Below are 18,926 nucleotides of genomic sequence, written 5' to 3' on the forward strand. Positions count from 1 at the left end.
CTATCAAAGATACTATCAGTTTTTGAAAATTCACATAAAACTTAAGTTGGGTCTGTGGATTTTTGTTGTGTGTGTTCTTTGGCTTTGTTTCCCCTCTCTTTTTCTTCCTAGTTATTTCTTAGCAAGCAGTTTCCATTGTTCTGGCAAGCAGCTTAGAGCAGCTAAAGAGTACTAGAGCAGTGTTGCTGTATTGCATTCTTGCTTCTTCCCCCCTACCCAATCACCCTTAGTTAAACGTGGCTTTTTGTTTTGATGAGGAGAATGTTTTTTGGTGTTATACCTTGGCTATATTGTTGGCTTTTATGTCATTAAATAAATTCAGAAGCATACTTCTGTAACTATTTTGGGTTTCTGACCTCTTTGCAACTCCCATAGTGAACCGAAGTGGGTCAGTGAATGTAATTGATACGTGTTGAATTAAGATTCTTCTTGTGTTTAAAGTAGCATGTGCTGTTCAACACTCTATCCATAACAGGGATTTTATTTCTACTGACTTCTTGAGACTTCAGTTTAAGAATATTTGAAGTTTACAGTAAAGCTTGAACAGGCATTCAGAGCAGGCAATCTGTGCTGCAGATTTAGTATGCAGTATTATTGCTGTTAAAACTAATTTTTTTGAGCTTCTGTTAGCCTATAGGGCCATGCTTGAGCTTATTTTAATAAATACAAATGTAGGCCTCTTCAGGTAGGTTAAGGCAGTACCTAATAAATTTAAAGCAAATATTTTGTGTTCCTTTTGACTTGATTTTGGTGATTCTGTGCTTTAATTTTCTTGGATAATCTGAAAACATCTGTCAAAACTATTTTGTGAAGAAGTTCAGCTTTATTAGAGATCTTTTTGTGAAAATACAAGATACTAGTGTTAATGTCCTATACTGCCTCTTCCACTCTTTTTTTTTTTTTTTCCCCCTTTTTTCTTTCAGGTGGTACTCTGTGAATTCCACTCTGTGTTCCTTTCCCACAAAGGTCAGGTTTATACATGTGGACATGGACAAGGAGGACGCTTGGGTCATGGTGATGAACAAACATGCCTGGTATGCTATCTTATGCTATCTCATGTAGCCTAGCATGGTGGTACTTTTATTTCAAACTCGTAAGTCGAAAAATTGAATTAGAGTTTGAGTGTACTTTCAAACCGAATTTGCTGTTGATTTCAAACCAACCCCTTTGGATCCAATCAAATAAAAGAAAAAAGCTCTCCAGTACTACTTAGTGAGTTGGTAGAAAGTAGAAGAATGTGCATTTAAATATGTTTTAATTTAATATAGCTAGGTACTGTGGTCAAACAACACGATGATTTTTTTTAAAGTTTCTAGTATTGGGTATCTGGTAGAACTTGGTACTATGCTGCTGGATGTTGTAAAGAAGACTGCAGCTCATTTTTTAATGCCTTTTAAAAAAAATGCTATTCTATGAAGTTAGAATTTTTTGTGACTTGCTGTTTTGAAATTTGTATGTTACCCAGCTCAATAAAGGAGAGCTGAAGTTTGAATGCGTGAAGAGTCAGAGATACAGAACTGCTTCATTATTCTATGGAATTTTCTTAGGATTATCCTTTGGTTTAGAGAGGGAGAAACGTTTCTTGCTCACAGTAATTTAAAAAGAAAAACAAAAGAAATAATGGTTAGTAGTTGTCCAGCTGTACTGAAGATACAGCTTCTAATCTAACTTTTGAGCAGGTTAAAAGTCATCTTCCCTAGCAGCAGAGGATGTATTTCAAATGAAAGTTGTTTGTCTTATTGCACTGGGTGTGGTAATTATGTTAATGAGTCTGTTGTACATTAAATACATTTTCCTCTGTAGTTCAGTATTTGGTCATGACTTTCTGTTGGTATAACTAGTTTCATGGGCTGGTTAATACCAAACTTTTTTTTTTTTCTTGTTCAGGTTCCAAGACATGTGGAAGGCTTAGCTGGCCATCAGTGCTCCCAGATAGCTGCAGCTAAGGATCATACCGTTGTTTTAACAGAAGATGGATATGTTTACACATTTGGTTTAAACACTTTCCATCAATTGGGTATTCTTCCTCCTCCTTCTAACTGCAGTGTCCCTAGACAGGTAAAAATAACACCAGTCAAAGCTTTGTTTGTGTGAGTTCAGATAAAACCTTAATTCTATGTTGTACATCTCAATTCTAAATACTTACCTGTGTCGTGATACACATCTTAGTTTATAATGTGAACTGAAGTTAGTAGTACAAGGTGCAATTCCCAAAATGCTTTTCTTCTCCAAATTGTTTTGTAGCCAAAATGATGTAAAAGTAATAGGTACATGTTACTTGAGATTCGTGCTTTCTACTCCTTCTGAATCGCTGGATGATGGATCTCGGGTTTTGGTGGTTGTATCCTGTGCTAGAAGCAGTATTGATTCTGGAGTCATAATGCTTTGGGAGGAATAGGGAAAAGAGGGTAATGAGCATCAGCAACTTACCTATATTTCTATACTTAATCTATAACTTTTTCTAATTTTGTTTTAGTACCTGAATGTTACATTATCTTCTATTGAAAGTAAGCTTCGTCTAGAGTAGAACATTGCGCTACCGGTGTTACAGAAGTAGGAAAGAATAATTGGCCGAAGTCCAACAGAATATTAGTTTTGGGTGCAGTAGGATGCTCTTCAATAGTGTAATGATATCTGTGTATCCATAGTAGTTATTTTGATGTTGATCTTCAGTATCTGGAAAATCAAGGTAACTTTCAAGTGTGGAATTAATATAGTATCCTACACTGCATTTAGGACTTTGGGGCTTACAAGGTGAAACTTTTTAGCTGACCCTTTTGCAGTACCTGAGTCGTCTTGACTGTCTTACACATATACTGTGCAGTCTTGTTCAACATCTTACATATGAAGACAGCCTAAGGAGATTTGATTCAAGTTCTGGATAGTGCAAAAAGTTTACTTCTTTCAGTTACTAGTGCAATAATGACAAACTTGAAAAACTTCTGAAATAATCTGGACTTACTAGGCTGTATGTGGATTGATACCAATGCTTCATTCCTGGTGATTTTGGTAGTTAAATGTCAGAAGTTTGTACATGTAAAATCCACCTGTTGCTGCTTAATATTAAGATGTACTTTGGATTTGTGCTTAGGTTCAGGCAAAAAACCTGAAAGGTAGAATGGTGATTGGTGTGGCTGCAGGCAGATTCCATACAGTGCTCTGGACTAAGGAAGCAGTGTATACCATGGGGCTGAATGGTGGCCAACTAGGTAAGGTAGAAGCGTTCTGAAAGTAAAACCTAGCCATTAAAAGATGTTATTTGTACTCTTGTACTAAAGCTGTCATCTGCTTCTTATAACAGAAGCCTGTTGAAAGCTTTCTCTTCTCTTGCTGTCTCTTTTTTCTTTTTATTTTTTTAACCAGTCTGATTACATCATCCCTTCACGCTTCTTTTGAAGAATATTTTTCATTACTGCCAGTCAGTTTCACATTTTGAGATGCTGGGGGCTAGTCAGACTTGCCTCTGTTATTTGAACTCTCTTCATTCCTTTGCCTTCTGTATATTTTGTGTGGTCGTGCTATTTTCAGGAAACAGATGTTGCTATGTCTTGCACATTGCTTGTCTCCTTCTAGCGGGCTAGCTGGGACTGCCTTTAATGAATTACAAACTAGCATTCAGCTCTTCTGCCTATCTTCTTGCACCAGCCACTGTGAACATGTTACTGATAGCTTCTTTCATACTAATTTTTTTAAACTAAAATGATTGCATGTATTTAGAATTTTTTAACAGCATCATAACCAGAATCTTCACTTGACTCAGTATTATTAAGAACGTTTGGGATGTGTTGTATTTTCCAGGTTATCTGCTGGATCCTAATGGAGAAAAATGTGTAACTGTACCTCGCCAAGTTTCTGCTCTACACCATAAAGATATCTCTGTGTCCCTGGTCTCTGCAAGCGATGGCGCTACAGTGTGCGTTACAGGAAGAGGAGATATTTATTTACTTGCAGGCTATCAGTGCAAAAAGATGGCTTCGAAGTATGTATTACTTTCCTAATTTGTCATGAAGAACAAGAGGCGAAGATTTCACTGTAGTCTTATAATTGCAAACTGTTTTAAAGATATTTATGCATAAAGTAGAGATGATACAGTGCTCCCCTGAGTTTTCTTCGTTTGTAGTTCTTTTATACGAACTGTGGATGTTTTGTTTGTTTATTTATTTGGTTTTCTTAGATGGGGCTGAGGTGCCACTGGCATTTTTGGAAGATCACAGAATCACTAGGTGATATCACAGAATCATTAGGTGAAAGATATTTAAATCAAACTTACTAAGACGAAATATTTTGTGCTGTAGGTTTAGAAATACTGAGACTGGTATTTTTTTTCTCATTTGTTAGCCTGAATTTGTATAAATGTATCTTAGTTGAAGTGTAAAAGATCTGCTATTCTATTTAGTTGTTGTTATGATTTTGAATCAGTAATTGGGGTCTGAATTTTATAATTAATGTGTGGCTGCAGTATGTCATAAAGGGTAATTTTGGATTACAAGAGGGGACCTTGTAACATCATCTGGTCCATGTGCTAAAACCTGAGTGTAAAACCCATTGAAGAAGAAACCGAGCCCGTGACTCATAAATTTAGTATATTATTTGATTCCATTCTCTCTTACTTCATTTGCAAAACAGGTTAGAAGAGGTAATGAGCATTTCCCCCCCAGCTAACTCCCAGTTAACTTTTCAGCCTCACTTCAAATTCTAGCAGTGCTTATTGATTATTTTATAATTCATTTTTAGCATGGTTGGTACATGAAGGTGCTGGCACTTGAAGAAACTTAATGCCAAGCATTGTGGTCTTATACTAAGAAACTGAAAAGAGATAGCTTGCATGGTTTTGATCAGATTAAAAAAAACCACAAAAGCCTGCTGGTTTAGGATAGGTCTTTTAATACAAATAGCTAAATGAAATTTATGCCACTAATTATTGCACTGTTGAAGATCAAAGCTAAGTCATATGCTTGTTTTCACTTATGGAATTTTGTGAAGAACACGTGGATATAATGTGACTTACTTAAAAGCAAAGCAAGAAATACAATCTACTAACAGTATTTTACTAGCAGTTATGTTAGTAATACCGGTAGGGAGAAAATAAAGTAATTATTCAGTTGCACTGGTTCAACTATGTTATTTTTACTGCTCCTCTAAATGAAAAAGATAACTCTGTCATAGAAGCATCAGTATACAACGAAGAAATACTAATTTAGCTTTTTGTATTTTTTTCAGACAGCCGAACCTTAAAAAAGTTCTTGTTAATGGGGGATATTTGGAATATAAGGTAGATACTCAGCATCTTAAAGAAAATGAGGGTCAGAAGATTTGCATTCTAGCACTGGATGAAGCTGGCAGAGTAAGTTGTGTCCCTACGTATAAAATTACATAGCAAGCTGCATACTGATTAATTAAACTTTAAACATAAGAAGCTGGCAGAAGAAAATCATAATGGAAAATACCTGATTTATTTATTTATTTATTTATTAAGAATGGGCTTTGGGAAGACTATCGAAGTAATGTATTTTTAATTCTGTTTTAAATTTTTAAATCTGTGAACATTGAGTGGCTTTTCAGTGAAGGTGTAGATTTCTTTACCTTTACATACATAAGTGGTTATATAGCATATATTGTCCGTTTTGGGGTTTTTTCTTCCCCCGTTTCTTCTCTCAGCCACCTATGCAGTCGCCTTTACGCCTTCCAGAAATAACCTCAGAAGTAACCTCTGGACTTGGAATTTTGAGCCTTTGCTGAGAAGCAGGTGTTCTGTAGATGAGATGCCCCTTTTATTGTTGAAAAGTTGCAGCTAATCCTGGTGTATGGCTTAGTAGTTACACTGTATTGACTTACTACTGGAAAGCAATGGTAGATTTATTGTTTCCTTTCTTCATTCATTCGTAGAGTAGCAGTTCATAGGACCCTTCAAAACCTTAGTCTAGTCTAGATCCTCTCACTGAGCGATCTAAACCTTCAGTGCCATCTAGTGGTATTTACAAAAAAGGTTTTGTTACTGAAGTGCTGCCTTTAAAGAATGTTAAAAACTGAGCTTGCGTGTCGAAGCAGGGAGCAGTGTGGGTATTTCCTTTCCTTGAATTTGACTGAATTATGTTTTAAGATGATCTTAGTTGTTTATTAAGTCACTGGTTGTCTCAGAGATTATAAATTTGTAGTTCAGTTTTTGTTCATGTGCCATTTAACCTCTAGCATCTGTGCTATTGGTAGTGCCCCTTCAACATCTTTGGGAAGCTGCTTTAGCAGTAAGAAACTACTTTGTCTTTCTGCATCTGTGGAACTATGCCAGTCTACATTACATATTTTTCCCTGCTGAATACTGGCGAGTGCTGGGACCTTTCATGCTTTTAGGCATTACAAGTTACTGAGGTAGGAGAGGGATGCAATCTTAATACTTCTGTTTCCTGAATCGGCACTTCGTGGTCTGGCTTGATTGTGCTCTCTTTTGTTTAGCCTAAAGAAAAAGACAAGACTCAAGGGGGATCTTATGAGTGTATACTTGAAGGGAAGATGTACGTAAAGTGGAGCCAGGCTTTTCTTAGTGGTGCCCAATGGACAGAGCTAGAGGCAATGGGCACAAACTGAAACAGAGGAGGCTCTGTCTGAATATCAGGAAGCATTTTTTTGTTGTGAGGGTGATTGAGCACTGGCACAAGTGACCGTGGAGGTTTGTGGTCTCCATCACTGGAGGTATTCAGAAGCTGTCTGGACATGGTCTTGGGCATCTGGCCTTACTTTAACAGGGAACTGGACTAGATAAGCTCCAGAGCTGCCTTCCAACCTAAACCATTCTGTGAGGAAAGGAAATACGTTACTCAAGTTCTTTTGTCCCCTCCTTATGTAGATGTTAACAGGGCTGTGCTGGTCCTTCAGTGAGAGCAGATGAAAGCCCAAATTTAGCACCACTAATGCCCCATCTGGGTTTTACCTTGCATGGCACTGTTGCTTCCTGCTCACTTCTTTTGGACATCTATAGTAAACCTTGTTGGCGTCCTGCTGTTCATGCACATTTCTGTTGAATCTTTTGAAATTCGCATTTAGTCACGTTCTCTATTCCAAAACCTTGGCTGGTAGAGTGAAATTTGAGATATTTGTCAAACAATTAACACAAAATGGTTTAAATTTTTTGGTGTGATAGCTTTGAATTTTGCCTGATATATGAGCAAACCAGTTGGACAAATCTGTAAATTAAGAATGAGATTAAACTTTTCTTGACTTGTCAACACCTTTTTCTATTGTTGTTGAAATGTCAGTAAAAGCTGTCCTATAGATGACTGCTGCTGTGAAGGTGTTTGAATATTTAGAGAACCTTTTCAAATACACTTCATGGTGAAATGGGTCTTGATATCATAATACATTTTTCCCTGGTTTACTTGTGGGTTCTTTATAATAAGTGCTTATGTCACTTTAGGATGTAATTTTGAAGAATGTCTTTCTCCTTTTATACACAACTTTGAGATGATGTGTTTTTGTATTTAAAAAAAGTAGCATGTAGAATATAAGTACTTTTCTATGTTACAAGGATTTCTCCTTTTTCTGAAAAAATGGTGTTGTAGGTGTTTTGCTGGAAGTCATCCAACAATTCCATGAAGCAGTGTCGTTGGGTGTATGGCCGGCAAGTCTTCATGTCCGATGTTGCTTTAAATGGAAATGAAATAATGTTTGTCACACAGGATGGTGAAGCCTTTACAGGGAAGTGGCTGGAAGATGGGAAAAAAATCTCAGAACAGAAAGGTTAGCTGTGATTTCTTAATGGTTTTTAAGTACTTAAAATCAGTATAGAGATTTAATTCAATCTTTACATTCTCTAACAGTATTACATTGTGATTTTTTTCTTTCCTCTGTTGCTGACAGTTGGTAGCATTGACCGCAACTATTCTCTTTCTGCGGTAATACTAATATTTACTTACTTTGCAGCTTTCAGTTAACCTTGAGATGGAGATTTTTCAGGGAAAAAAAAGTAGTTCTGAAGACTAATAGTAGCACAAGGGTCCATGTAATGAATTTGTTGCATCTTAGATGACCAGCCCTGAGAGACTGGCATTGCACAAGAGAAGTAGCATGTACTTGCTTGCACAGCTAAGTCCATGAAGCCTTGTCATGTTTCCCAGACACTTACCTGGGCATAACACAGAGTCAGAATGATTTCCGCTGTATTAACTTGCCTCATATTGCTGAGAGTAGGTCCTGATGGGTTGTTTTTCTGCGAGAAGATACCTGTCTATTATAGGACAAGGTTTTAATTGAAACAGTCAGCTCTGTTCATGTAGTGGTCTTAGAACTCTCTGGATAAAAATGGATTTACTTCCAACCTTGAATGTATTTGTACTTTATATATAGCTTTATGTTGCAGTTCTACTTCCTTTGAAACTGAGATTCCATCTTTAGTTTTGTCAGTCCGTTTTTTGCATTCTTTCACAAGAAAAATCTTTCTTTTGTGGCTCAATCCAGAGTTCCATATTAGTTTTACTCTTCTGCTACTTTTGTTTATTCTACACATCACATAGTTGTTCCCTCATTACAGAAGCACAAAACGCATCTCCTTTTTTTGCTCTGTTTGTCCTGATGCCTGTGTGTGTCTCTAGGCACTCTCTTCTTTCTGTTTATTCCTATTTTTAATTTTTTTTGTAGTTTTAGAATCTTCAGGGAAACTTCAGAATCCAGACCTGTTGACTTGTTGAATATCTAGTTGATGTTCACCATTGATTCGTAATGGATGAGAGCTTCTGTTTTTTTTTTTTTTGAGAGGTGTCAATGAATATGGTGAATGGTGTGCATGTATGCAGTTATCCAGTTCTTGAAAAATAATCCAATATTCGAAGACTACCACATTTTTTCGATAGTATTTTGTGAGTTTGCGTGTAATTTAAACAGGTACAACAGGAAGTCTGAAGACAATTGTATATAACTGATATGACAGGAAAAGAAAATGTGCACTGCTGTACACTGATGCACAGTTTGTTTCATTCTACAAGAGGTTGCATTGAATGTTAGCTGGAGTGTTTTCGCTTATGTGAAGAAGTGGCAAAACACTTCTGCTACAAGTTCTGGGTAAAATCCCTCCTATATATAATGTAGAGTCTTATTCTGAAAATGTCTTCCTGCATTTCAGTTAAGCGAGCTGAAATCTTCAGCATAATTTAGCCGTATTCAGTGACTCTGTCAGTGGACTAACAGAAGTCATAAATCTTGTCTTTTCCTTATATCAGTTGCATGTTAATTAGCTGGGCCTTTCTATGTTTTTTTTTTCCAATCTTTTTATTTTTTTAGCAGAACTTGTTTCAAGCCTTCAGAATTCTTCATGTGATGTGTCTTATGAACATGACACAAACAGTGTGTATGAAAGAATTCAACTTAAGAAGCTCACTTTTGTCCACCGAGCTGTTAGTATTGCCACCGATCCTAATGGTTGCAATTTTGCTGTTTTACAGTCAGATCCTAAAACAAGGTATATTTTAAATATCAACAACTGTAATTTTTCTTTTTTTTTTTTTTAATATGTGTGATTGCAATTAAATCATTCTGCTGTTTGGAACCATTTTTTACTCATAGCAGAAGTCAGAGGTTAAATCCAGGATTATCCACACTGCTAGAGAATAGCATTTGTTGATAAACAGCTCTGTTGAAGTTACACAAAGACTTGTATGTTTGCATAATTACTATAAATAGTGTTGATATTTTATCTAACGTGTTTAAGGCAAGCATTTACAATGTATTTCTTAACACATTGAGCTCTAAATACTTAAAAATTCACTCCTTCAATAATCACCAATGATCAGCTTTTAAATAAAGGTAAAAAGTGGATCTTTGTTTAGAAAAAATGTTTAAAGTGAGCATGTATAATACTGAACTGTGTTCCTTGCACTGTCATAATAGTTTCCAATACATATATCATAAGCAGAAAAGCTAATATTTAGTTATTGTTTTGGATTGTTATGAAATACAGCAAATATGGAGATAAGGTAGTCCTGATAATACGTAATAACTGGCTACCTTACAAAGACAAAATAGTATGATGTTCTGAAGCTGTGCAGGTCTTGCATATGTGATTTAACTGCTTAAATAGTGTATTATTAGTTCTTTTTGTAAAGAATAGGACATGAAATGTTAAGTAGTCCAACAATCTAAGAAAATACGCAAGCTTACCCTCTTCATTAAAGATACTGTGTAAATTTATGGAGCTTGTAAATACTGGGGTTTTTTTTGATGGAATTAATTTTGTTCTAGTCTCTATGAAATTCCAAGTGTGTCGTCATCACATTTTGGAGAGGATTTTGGCAAACTGCTAAATGAAACAGATGAAATGGACAGCATCCATGATGTGACTTTTCAGATTGGCACAAGAACTTTCCCTGTGCACAAATACATCTTGGCTGTACGTTCTGGCTTCTTCAAGAATCTGTTTGTTTCTGGTGGCAACCACCTAGACACTCCAGACATCCATCGTAAAGATGAAGATGCTGTTGGATGTGATCTTTATGTAATAGAGAAGGTTCATCCAGATCTGTTTGCATACCTTCTGCAGTTCATATATACAGGCACTTGTGATCTTTTGACTCATGGTTATAAACCAAAAATCCTTCATAAAGGAAAATCGGAAGAATATCAGGACACTTTAATTTCTAACCTGAGCAAAATGAGTTTTGAGGAAAGTGTTAATGGAAAGTCTGCATTTGAGATTTATAGAAATAATCAAGTGCAAGTTATAAATGAAAAACAGAAGAGCAAATCTAAAAAAGGCAAAGTTGAAGAAGCTAACATTGTAACAATGCTGCAAAGCGCTGCAAAGAAGTTTGGACTGAGCAATTTAAGTGGAAGGTAGGTGAAACGAAATGCATTTCTATGCCAACAGACTCTTCAAGGAGTGTTTTTATGTAAGCTGATCTAACTTCAGTTGTTACTAAAGTAGAAGGCTAGTTGGGGTTGATAAATGTGACGTTTTTTCTTGTTTTATTGCTAGTAAGTATGAATGTTTATAGCACATACTGTGTCATCTCTTTAAATCAACATAAGCAACATCGAGTTTGTTCTCCTAACCAAGAGAAATCTTGCCTGACCTTTTTAGATAATGTCAGAAGCAGGCTTTTATAGCATGATTATGTACTTAAAGCATCATCTTTCAATAGGCTTCTATGCGGTGGAAGTGTGTTATTGCCCTCTTATTGTGACCTCTTGGATGCTTAAAACAAATACAAATATAAATAGTGTATTTAAAACATCTGTCCTGTATATCTTTCAAGGCTCTCTGAGACTTGACATCTGATGCAAATCATCTGTCTTTCCAGAATGATGGTCATAACAAAATAAATATTGATGTTTTACAGAAAGCTGGTCTCATTGAGTTTTGGACTGATGAATTTCTGTGCTTTGGTCCATAGTCTACCATTTTTCTGTAAACAATAAACATTTTTAATGTAAAATAACGCAGAGAAAAGTTAAATTCTTGTTTAGCTGATGCATTTTTAATGCTATGTGCTGAAACTAAAGGAATTGAGTTTAAATGGTTCTGTAGAAACTCTGTAGGTTTGGGTTTTTTCTGCATTTGTATTTTCCTTTCAAAGGAGGGAATGAACTTTATTTAGGGCAGTTTTTTTACTGTATTTTTCTGCGAACACTAAAGTTAATCATCAAAATTTTGAAGCTGCTGCTAAGCTGAGTTCCCGCATAAAATGTCCATGTTAAAGCACTTTCCCTTTGAAAGTGTGTGGCTTTGTAATCCACCAGCAGCACTCCTATGTCTTTACTATCCCAATCAAAAGTCTTCTTGATGAATTAAGGTGCTGAAGAAGCCTGTAGTGAAACATGCATCTCTTTCAAATCACTGTCTTTGTTTAGATAACTGGCTGATAGTGGCATATGGAAGATATTGAACTTCAGCCTTTACTATAGCCATATAGTTTTATTTAAGAAAATGAGTACAATAGCTAAGGTCTGTAATGAATATCAGTTACATTTTACATCTGCAGTGAAGACTTCGAAGTAACAACTGGCCCTTTCTCATTTTCTGTGATGCTTGACTTTGATCCTTTTTCTTGTTCACAAAATGAGCCCACTGAAGTGCTTGCACTTTGTGAAACTGTTTGTAATGATTTGAAATGCATACTAATTGTTATTAATGTTAATGATTTGCAGGTTGGATGGCGTCAGATTGGAAAATGGAAAAATTAACGTTGTCAACAAGAAGAATGGGAACAAACCAAAATTAAATCAGAAGGAATGGTAAACTTTTAAAATGAAGCTTCCCTACCCCCACCATCTTTCTTTTCTGCCATCTCTTTATCTTAAGTGTAGCCTAAGATTGATGAACTGTATTTTAATTTGGGCTGTACAATTCTCTTTCACAGTAACTCCTGTTTTGAAGTTCTCTGTAGATGCTTATAAACTGATCTATGAATTAGTAATCTGGGATAGATGATGTATGGAGTATTTTTCCTTCTTTTTGCTGTATGTTAATGTGTTCTGTGGATTAACTGCATCATAGAATACTAAAGCCAGGAGAAGTGTTGTGGGTAGTCCAGTTAAAAGCAGTTTGATTTTTGCAGATATACTTGCTGTGACAAGACTGCATGGACTGGAAATAAACATATATTTTGAAGGAAGTACTTCAGATGGAATTTTGAGAGCTCAACTTTGGACAAAACATTTCTCTCTTGAAAATATCATGCCTATAATTATAGATTCATATGATATGATATTATTAAAGCTCAGGTGTATTTTATTTTAAAGGATAAATCCAAACTTGCTGAAGTAAACATTTCATTGTAGAGTTCACAACTTGTAGCTCTTCTCAATAGTCACGGTTCTGATCCTATTAAATATCTTCTAGGTCATACCTCTGTGATGTGACCCTGAAATCTTTAGATGGAAAGGAATTCCCGTGCCATAAGTGTGTACTTTGTGCAAGACTTGGTATATATTTATATTTATATTTATATTTATATTTATATTTATATTTATATAAAGTTGAATTGTCTTTTTTAGCTGAAATTTTATTGCATCTTGAACTGAAATGCTTTTCTTTACAGATTATTTTCACAGCATGTTAAGCAGCTCATGGATTGAGGTAAGCTTGCCAAAAGATGTGTGGTGATATGTTTTGTTGCATCAAATAAGTGACAGCTTTTCAGTTTTTCTGAAAGCAACATATCTTAAATACTGGGGAGAAAGAAAGACTGGATTCTTGGATCCAGTTTGCAAGGAAAAAAAAACCCAAACATTTTTGGTTACTTTATATTTGTAATATAGAGTTTGTGTTCTAAATCAGAAGAATAAATGTAATAACGTACACCAAAGCAAAAAGCATTAAATTTGCAAAAGTATTACTTTGGCTTTAGGGGTTTATTTTGAGCTAATTCACTGGCTTATAAAAACTGCTGGACAGTTCTTATGGGATACTACTTTGGATGAATTTGGGTTTTTTTTCTGCAAAAGCTATTAAAATTTATATAGTATTCCATATGGACTGAGTGAAAGATACAGCAGAATTGAGTCAACATTTAGAATCTCTAGTTGATTTTTACTGTTAATGAAATAGAGGATATGAAGGACTCTTTCATTTAGCAGCTGCTTCTTTGGGAGATGTAGATGTTTCATTTGTTTTGGTCCCTGTTTGCTAGTTGTGTGTCAGTGCCCTGATTGTTCCTGGTTATTGTCATTTCACTAGATGCCTGTGTTTGATTATATGATTACTATTGATAATGCTTGTTCAAAGAGTGGAAAGGTGTAAATAGAGAACCATTTTTCAGAGACTGGAAGCTGAAGCAGTGTGCAAGAGTGTTTGCCACTTTCACAGCTTTTTGGAGATGCGTAAATTTAAACCTGACAAAATACTGGCAGGTATTTTGCCTGTCCTATAAGCTACTGGGCTGCCTTTTCCTCAGTCGCACCTGAGGAAACATATCCAAAACACTGTGAGAGGTGATTGATTTATTATTTAAGTGTTGATATCCATTTGTATTGTTGATTTCTATATCACTTGCATGTAGTTTATAAGCTATCTATTATTTTGTAATTAAATCGATATCATACTAAATTCATAAGTGTATATTTTTGTGAATCAGGTGCTCTAGATGTTGTCTAAAAATCTGTAAGAGGTTTTTAAACTTCAGACAGGAAATACGTCAGTACCAGTAACACCATCTAAAGCAAAAGAAATCTCTTAGTATAAGGTTTTCTTCAGTACCACCTGAAATAAACCGAAGTTGTTAAGCAGTAATGTTTGATAAACTTGAATGGTTACAATTACTTGGTTCAATGGCTGCTGTCTGATCATTCAGATATTTTGTGTTCATGGTAAAGATGGTTCTTGAAATTGAGGGTTTGCCAAGGACCTTGTTTTCTGAGTGATTAACAATAATGGCAAGTTTTCATTTTAGTCTTGCATGAGAACTTGTGATTTAATCAGACTTCTACCTTGAAAGGAAAGCAGATCAGTACTTGCACAGGGGATTCCTGTAGTTCTACTTTTAAACAATTGTAGTAAAGTAATACAGACAGAGAGGATTGTTAGAGAAGACACTCAAACTGAGGAAACACTGATCTGTTTTGTGAATGTTTATTTAGAAATTTGGGCAGACTTTAATTGCTCTGCTACAATTAATTCTTGATTGTAGAACTACAGTGGATACTGTGTGAATGCTTAAATAATTGTTTAACTTTGACTCAGAATAAGAGTAACATTTTCATTTGCTAAATAAAATATAATTGCACTCTTAATTTTGTATTTTATTTAAAGTAGTTAGTTTATTTTATTCTGTGGTTTGTTGTATTTTTCTTTAATCCTTTTGCCTTTTAGGCCTCCTGTTGTTCAGCTTTGGAAATGCCAATCCATTCTGATATACTACAGGTTGTTGTAGATTACCTGTATACAGATGAAGCTCTTGAGATAAAAGGTGCCATTTAACATATTTTCAACACAACTATAGCTCTTGCAGTTTTTATATTTTTAAAATAGGAGTTCAATACCTTTTGCATTGAAATTTAACATATAAAATCCAAATTTTTGTGACTCTTGCTTTGGGTTTTGAGGTGATAGCTGTACCCCAGGCCTTTTTATACTTTTTGTTTAGTTTGTCAAACCACAGTTTTAATTTTCCCCCCTTCTTTTTCTTAAAAAAAAGAAGACTGTTTGTGTTCTTCTAAACTATCCCTTGAGCTTTGAAAATCCCATTAAAATTTGGAAAGCCATTACGTTTATACATTTATCCTTTGGTAAAATCTCATTGAAGCTGTATGCGTTATAGTTGCTCTTGACTTGCCAACAGTGTTTACATGATGCTTTCTTTTCCAGATTCTCAAAATGTGGAATTCATATGTAATGTTCTTGTAGTGGCAGACCAACTGCTTATATCCAGACTCAAAGAAATCTGTGAAGTAGCCATTGCAGAAAAACGTGAGTTTGTATTATAAAGGGTTAGAGACTAAGAAAATCCCCCTTTTTAGATGTCTTTCTTGCCTGTTTCAGCACAGAATGCTTGCTCATATTCCTTGCTGTTCATTGCATTGCTGTAAGCAGTTATTTCTTTAGTCTGGTTGACGTTCTAGGTTAGTGTAATCTTCCACTCCTTATGCACTGTTGAATTCATCTCACTCTTTAATAAGAAAAAAAAAGGTAAAAAAGGCAAACCCCCAAACCACTACAACAAAAACCTAAACTTTTATAAACCCTTTATTTCATTGAATTTGAACTTCTTATCTTTAAAACATGATAAAATGAAGTTTATCTTTCTATTCCTGTCCTTGTGTTTAGTTCTCCATTGCTTTTTGACACAGTGCTGTTTCTATATGGCTATGAAGATCTCTTTCTTCTGGAAAAGTGTTGTATGGTGACTTTTTGTACAAAGCCGAGCAATGGTTTCTGCTTGGCATTTCTTAGTGACTTCAATTTTTCTCTCTCTTTCTCTCTCCCACCGCCTACACCTTCACCTCCCTTTTTCTTTCTCCCTGCTAAAGGACATTTGGAGCTTTAAGAACTATTTATGCTATGTATGGGACTTGCTATTTTTAAAATTTCTTTTCCCTTTTGTTTTGGATTACTGTGTTTCAATATATTGAAACTGATATGTTTGTAGATAGGGCCTTTCTATTTCTGTGAAGCAGCTACTGCATTCAAACTCCCATGAATTTATGTGGAGCTTACTGTAGTCTATGGCCATTTGGACATTAGCATTTTTTCTGGGAGTGGAGAAGTATATGTTATGTTTTACTATTATGTATTACTAGATTACGCTGTGCAATAAGTCTTAAACTGCGTGATATTGCAGCACGTTATCCAGTTTAATTTGTTTTATTTCTTCGTTGCAGTTACTTTAAAGAATGCTGCTGACCTCTTGGAGTTCTCAGCAATGTATCATGCAGAACAATTAAAACTGTCCTGCTTGCAGTTTATAGGACTCAATATGGCAGCTTTGCTTGAAGCAAGGTAAGGAGGAATGCGAATGTATTCAGGTACTAGCTGTTAAATTCAAACAGCACAAAAATGTGAAAAGGTTGGAAGAACTAATAGGAGTCATCAAATGTTAAAATGTGATTGAATGCTTCTAGTCTAAAGGGAGGCTTATTCTTACCAAACAAGGAGAAAAAAATATTTAATAACTGTACATACTGTACCTGTGTTATAATACAGCCTATTATTAAGAAACTGAATTAAGGGAAAAAACTTTTGAATTCAGTGGGCTTTGACATTAGGCCTAGTCTTGTTCAGTTTTTTAAATTGTTTTGAAGATGTATAAAACTGCTGTTTTTTACTTTATTTTTTTTTAAAAAAAACAGTTACTATGCAAATGGAGTTTATTTTCAGTAGGTTTATTATAGCTAGTGCATTTTCCAAAGAGGATGGGCCTGACTGCTGTTAGTCCTTTTGCTTTAACTCTCTGCAGTGAGGGTGAACAAATGAATTAAATCCCCTTGCTTTCCACAGTGATTCAGCTAGGGTTTTAAGAGGTTGAAGGTGAGCTCTGACCTTCCTTCTCTTGATGCTTTCAGACAGAGCTTCAGGTTTCTTCCTTACCAGCACTACTTTTTTTCTAGCGAAGACTTTAAAAACCCATAGAAAATAAAACCCAAAATACTCTCAATCTCTATTATTGGTCTACTCTGTCCAGTCCTAGCCTTTTTGTGATGCTTCCTTTTGGCTATAGATGTTCTTAGAGATCTGAACCAGTTCACAATGCCAGCGCTTCATTGCTGTGCCACACAACTGCTCTGCTTGTATCACAGATACAGGAATTTTTTCTCTTCACATCTTTATGAAGGGTAAACATTTTAACCTTTGATTTTTGAGAGAAGAGTAAAAATCTAATGACATTGTCTTAAGTATTATTCTGAATTCAGATTTGTTTCATCTTGAGCCTGGAAAGGACATACAACATTCTTACTGTAATGAAGACTGTATCTACGTTTTAGTGAAAATCTGAAAATGTCATTACTGGGTAGCAAGACTTTTAATGTGAGACAGAACTGAGTCATGACGGCTTTGTGCAAGAAGAGCTGCCTCAGGTGGGCGAGGCAGTTCTGTGGAGTGAAGTTTATTCATGTGGTATTATTTTTTTGGCATAAATGTCAAAGGATGTTGTGCTTTATAGAAGAATTTACATAGACTTTTAAGTATTAGATACGTCAGGAAGACTTGAAAGCATGCAGAAATAAGTAAAATAGTGACCAGTCCATGGTAACTTAACTTATATAGGTCTTTATTGTGTGGCCTTAAGTAAAGGTAGGCCATCTGGTAAGTTTGTGGGCTTAATTGTGCCTTACAGCAGGGGCATTGACTAGTTTATATTTTATGTTCATTTTCTTCCATCTAACTCGGTGACCACAATGAGTGGGTAATAGTGCCTGTAGGTGAGATTCATCTAAAATGTTAATTTGAATTTTTCATTAATGTTTGGGTGGTTATTTTTTTTCTTTTTCGGCTGGTAACATAAGTTAATATTTATTTTTTTTTTAGGACTCTAGATGTCTTAAGTGATGAAGTTGTAAAGGAGCTTTCTGCTTATTACAGGAAAATGGTGAGTTGTACAACATGAATGGAAGCTAATTAGGTTTAAAATGAGAACAGATGAGTAAGAAATAGGCTGAATGTGGAACATCTGACTGAAAAGCTAAGGTTAGCTGCTGCTGTCATTACTCTCATGGAGCTCGTATTTCATTATTGAATAGCCACTGCTACAACAGTATTGTGTCCTTCAAATTAATTAATTACACATGTTAAGTATATTAATGTTCTGTAACTAGCAGTTGTTGTGTGAACAAAACATAAGACCTGTGGAAAAGAGCATCTCTTACTTAGAAGAAAGGAGAAGAAAGAAAATTAGATTTCTTCAGTGTGAGGTTCAGATTAATCAAATCGATCTTAAAAGCAATTAAAAATAGCATGAAAGTTGAACTTCAGTCAACAGGGGAAGGCCAAGGCACGTTATAATCCAATGTTCTTTTAGTAAATGGTCAGTGCTGGCAAAACCTTGAAGCCTTTTGCCATCAGGAAAAGGGTTTTAAATGAGAGTTTGTTCTGGTCTCTTTACAAGAGGTCGTATACATGCTAGCATACAACTTAAGAGAAACTTAATGTAACTGCTTTTACATCTACAGATTCCAGCTATGGTTAGACGAGTTATTACTCCATATCCAGATGGACCTGACATAAGTTCTTTTGAGCCTGAAGATGGAGAGAACTTTGTATTTTTAAGGGAAGAAATGAATACAGAACACAATTCTCAGTAAGTATCTAATTTTCATGAACGTTTTTGACTAGGCTAGCTGGATATGTTCTTTGTTCTCCTTGGATGGTTCCTGACTCCCTTTGGATTCAGAATTGAGGTACTAAGAAATAGGACAAATGGAGAGTTTGAGGAGTGTCCTCAGTTCCCTTAAGTATTTAAAAATAATGTTACAGAACTACAATGGAGCACTTTTTTTCAGTTTTTAAGTAG

General features: G+C 35.3%; 1 protein-coding gene across 3 annotated transcripts in view; it reads left to right on the plus strand.

Annotated features, from left to right (window-relative positions):
* Positions 1-18,926, plus strand: part of IBTK (inhibitor of Bruton tyrosine kinase) — a 673,576-nt gene that overhangs the window by 14,174 nt on the left and 640,476 nt on the right. For 2 of the 3 annotated variants that reach the window (XR_011336924.1, XM_069851310.1), the window contains exons 5-20: positions 924-1,034; positions 1,888-2,058; positions 3,092-3,209; positions 3,799-3,979; positions 5,221-5,344; positions 7,554-7,731; positions 9,268-9,445; positions 10,225-10,815; positions 12,130-12,216; positions 12,824-12,906; positions 13,023-13,060; positions 14,792-14,888; positions 15,287-15,388; positions 16,300-16,417; positions 17,945-18,005; positions 18,586-18,713. Coding sequence is in view for 2 of the 3 variants with exons in the window: in XM_069851310.1 (XP_069707411.1) it covers positions 924-1,034; positions 1,888-2,058; positions 3,092-3,209; positions 3,799-3,979; positions 5,221-5,344; positions 7,554-7,731; positions 9,268-9,445; positions 10,225-10,815; positions 12,130-12,216; positions 12,824-12,906; positions 13,023-13,060; positions 14,792-14,888; positions 15,287-15,388; positions 16,300-16,417; positions 17,945-18,005; positions 18,586-18,713 (2,366 nt within the window). In the remaining variant the exon portion in view is untranslated. The remainder of the gene's footprint in view (positions 1-923; positions 1,035-1,887; positions 2,059-3,091; positions 3,210-3,798; positions 3,980-5,220; positions 5,345-7,553; positions 7,732-9,267; positions 9,446-10,224; positions 10,816-12,129; positions 12,217-12,823; positions 12,907-13,022; positions 13,061-14,791; positions 14,889-15,286; positions 15,389-16,299; positions 16,418-17,944; positions 18,006-18,585; positions 18,714-18,926) is intronic. The other variant, XM_069851311.1, reaches the window with a different exon arrangement.

The sequence above is a fragment of the Phaenicophaeus curvirostris genome, chromosome 2 (genome assembly GCF_032191515.1).
Source record: "Phaenicophaeus curvirostris isolate KB17595 chromosome 2, BPBGC_Pcur_1.0, whole genome shotgun sequence".
Lineage (NCBI taxonomy): Eukaryota > Metazoa > Chordata > Aves > Cuculiformes > Cuculidae > Phaenicophaeus > Phaenicophaeus curvirostris.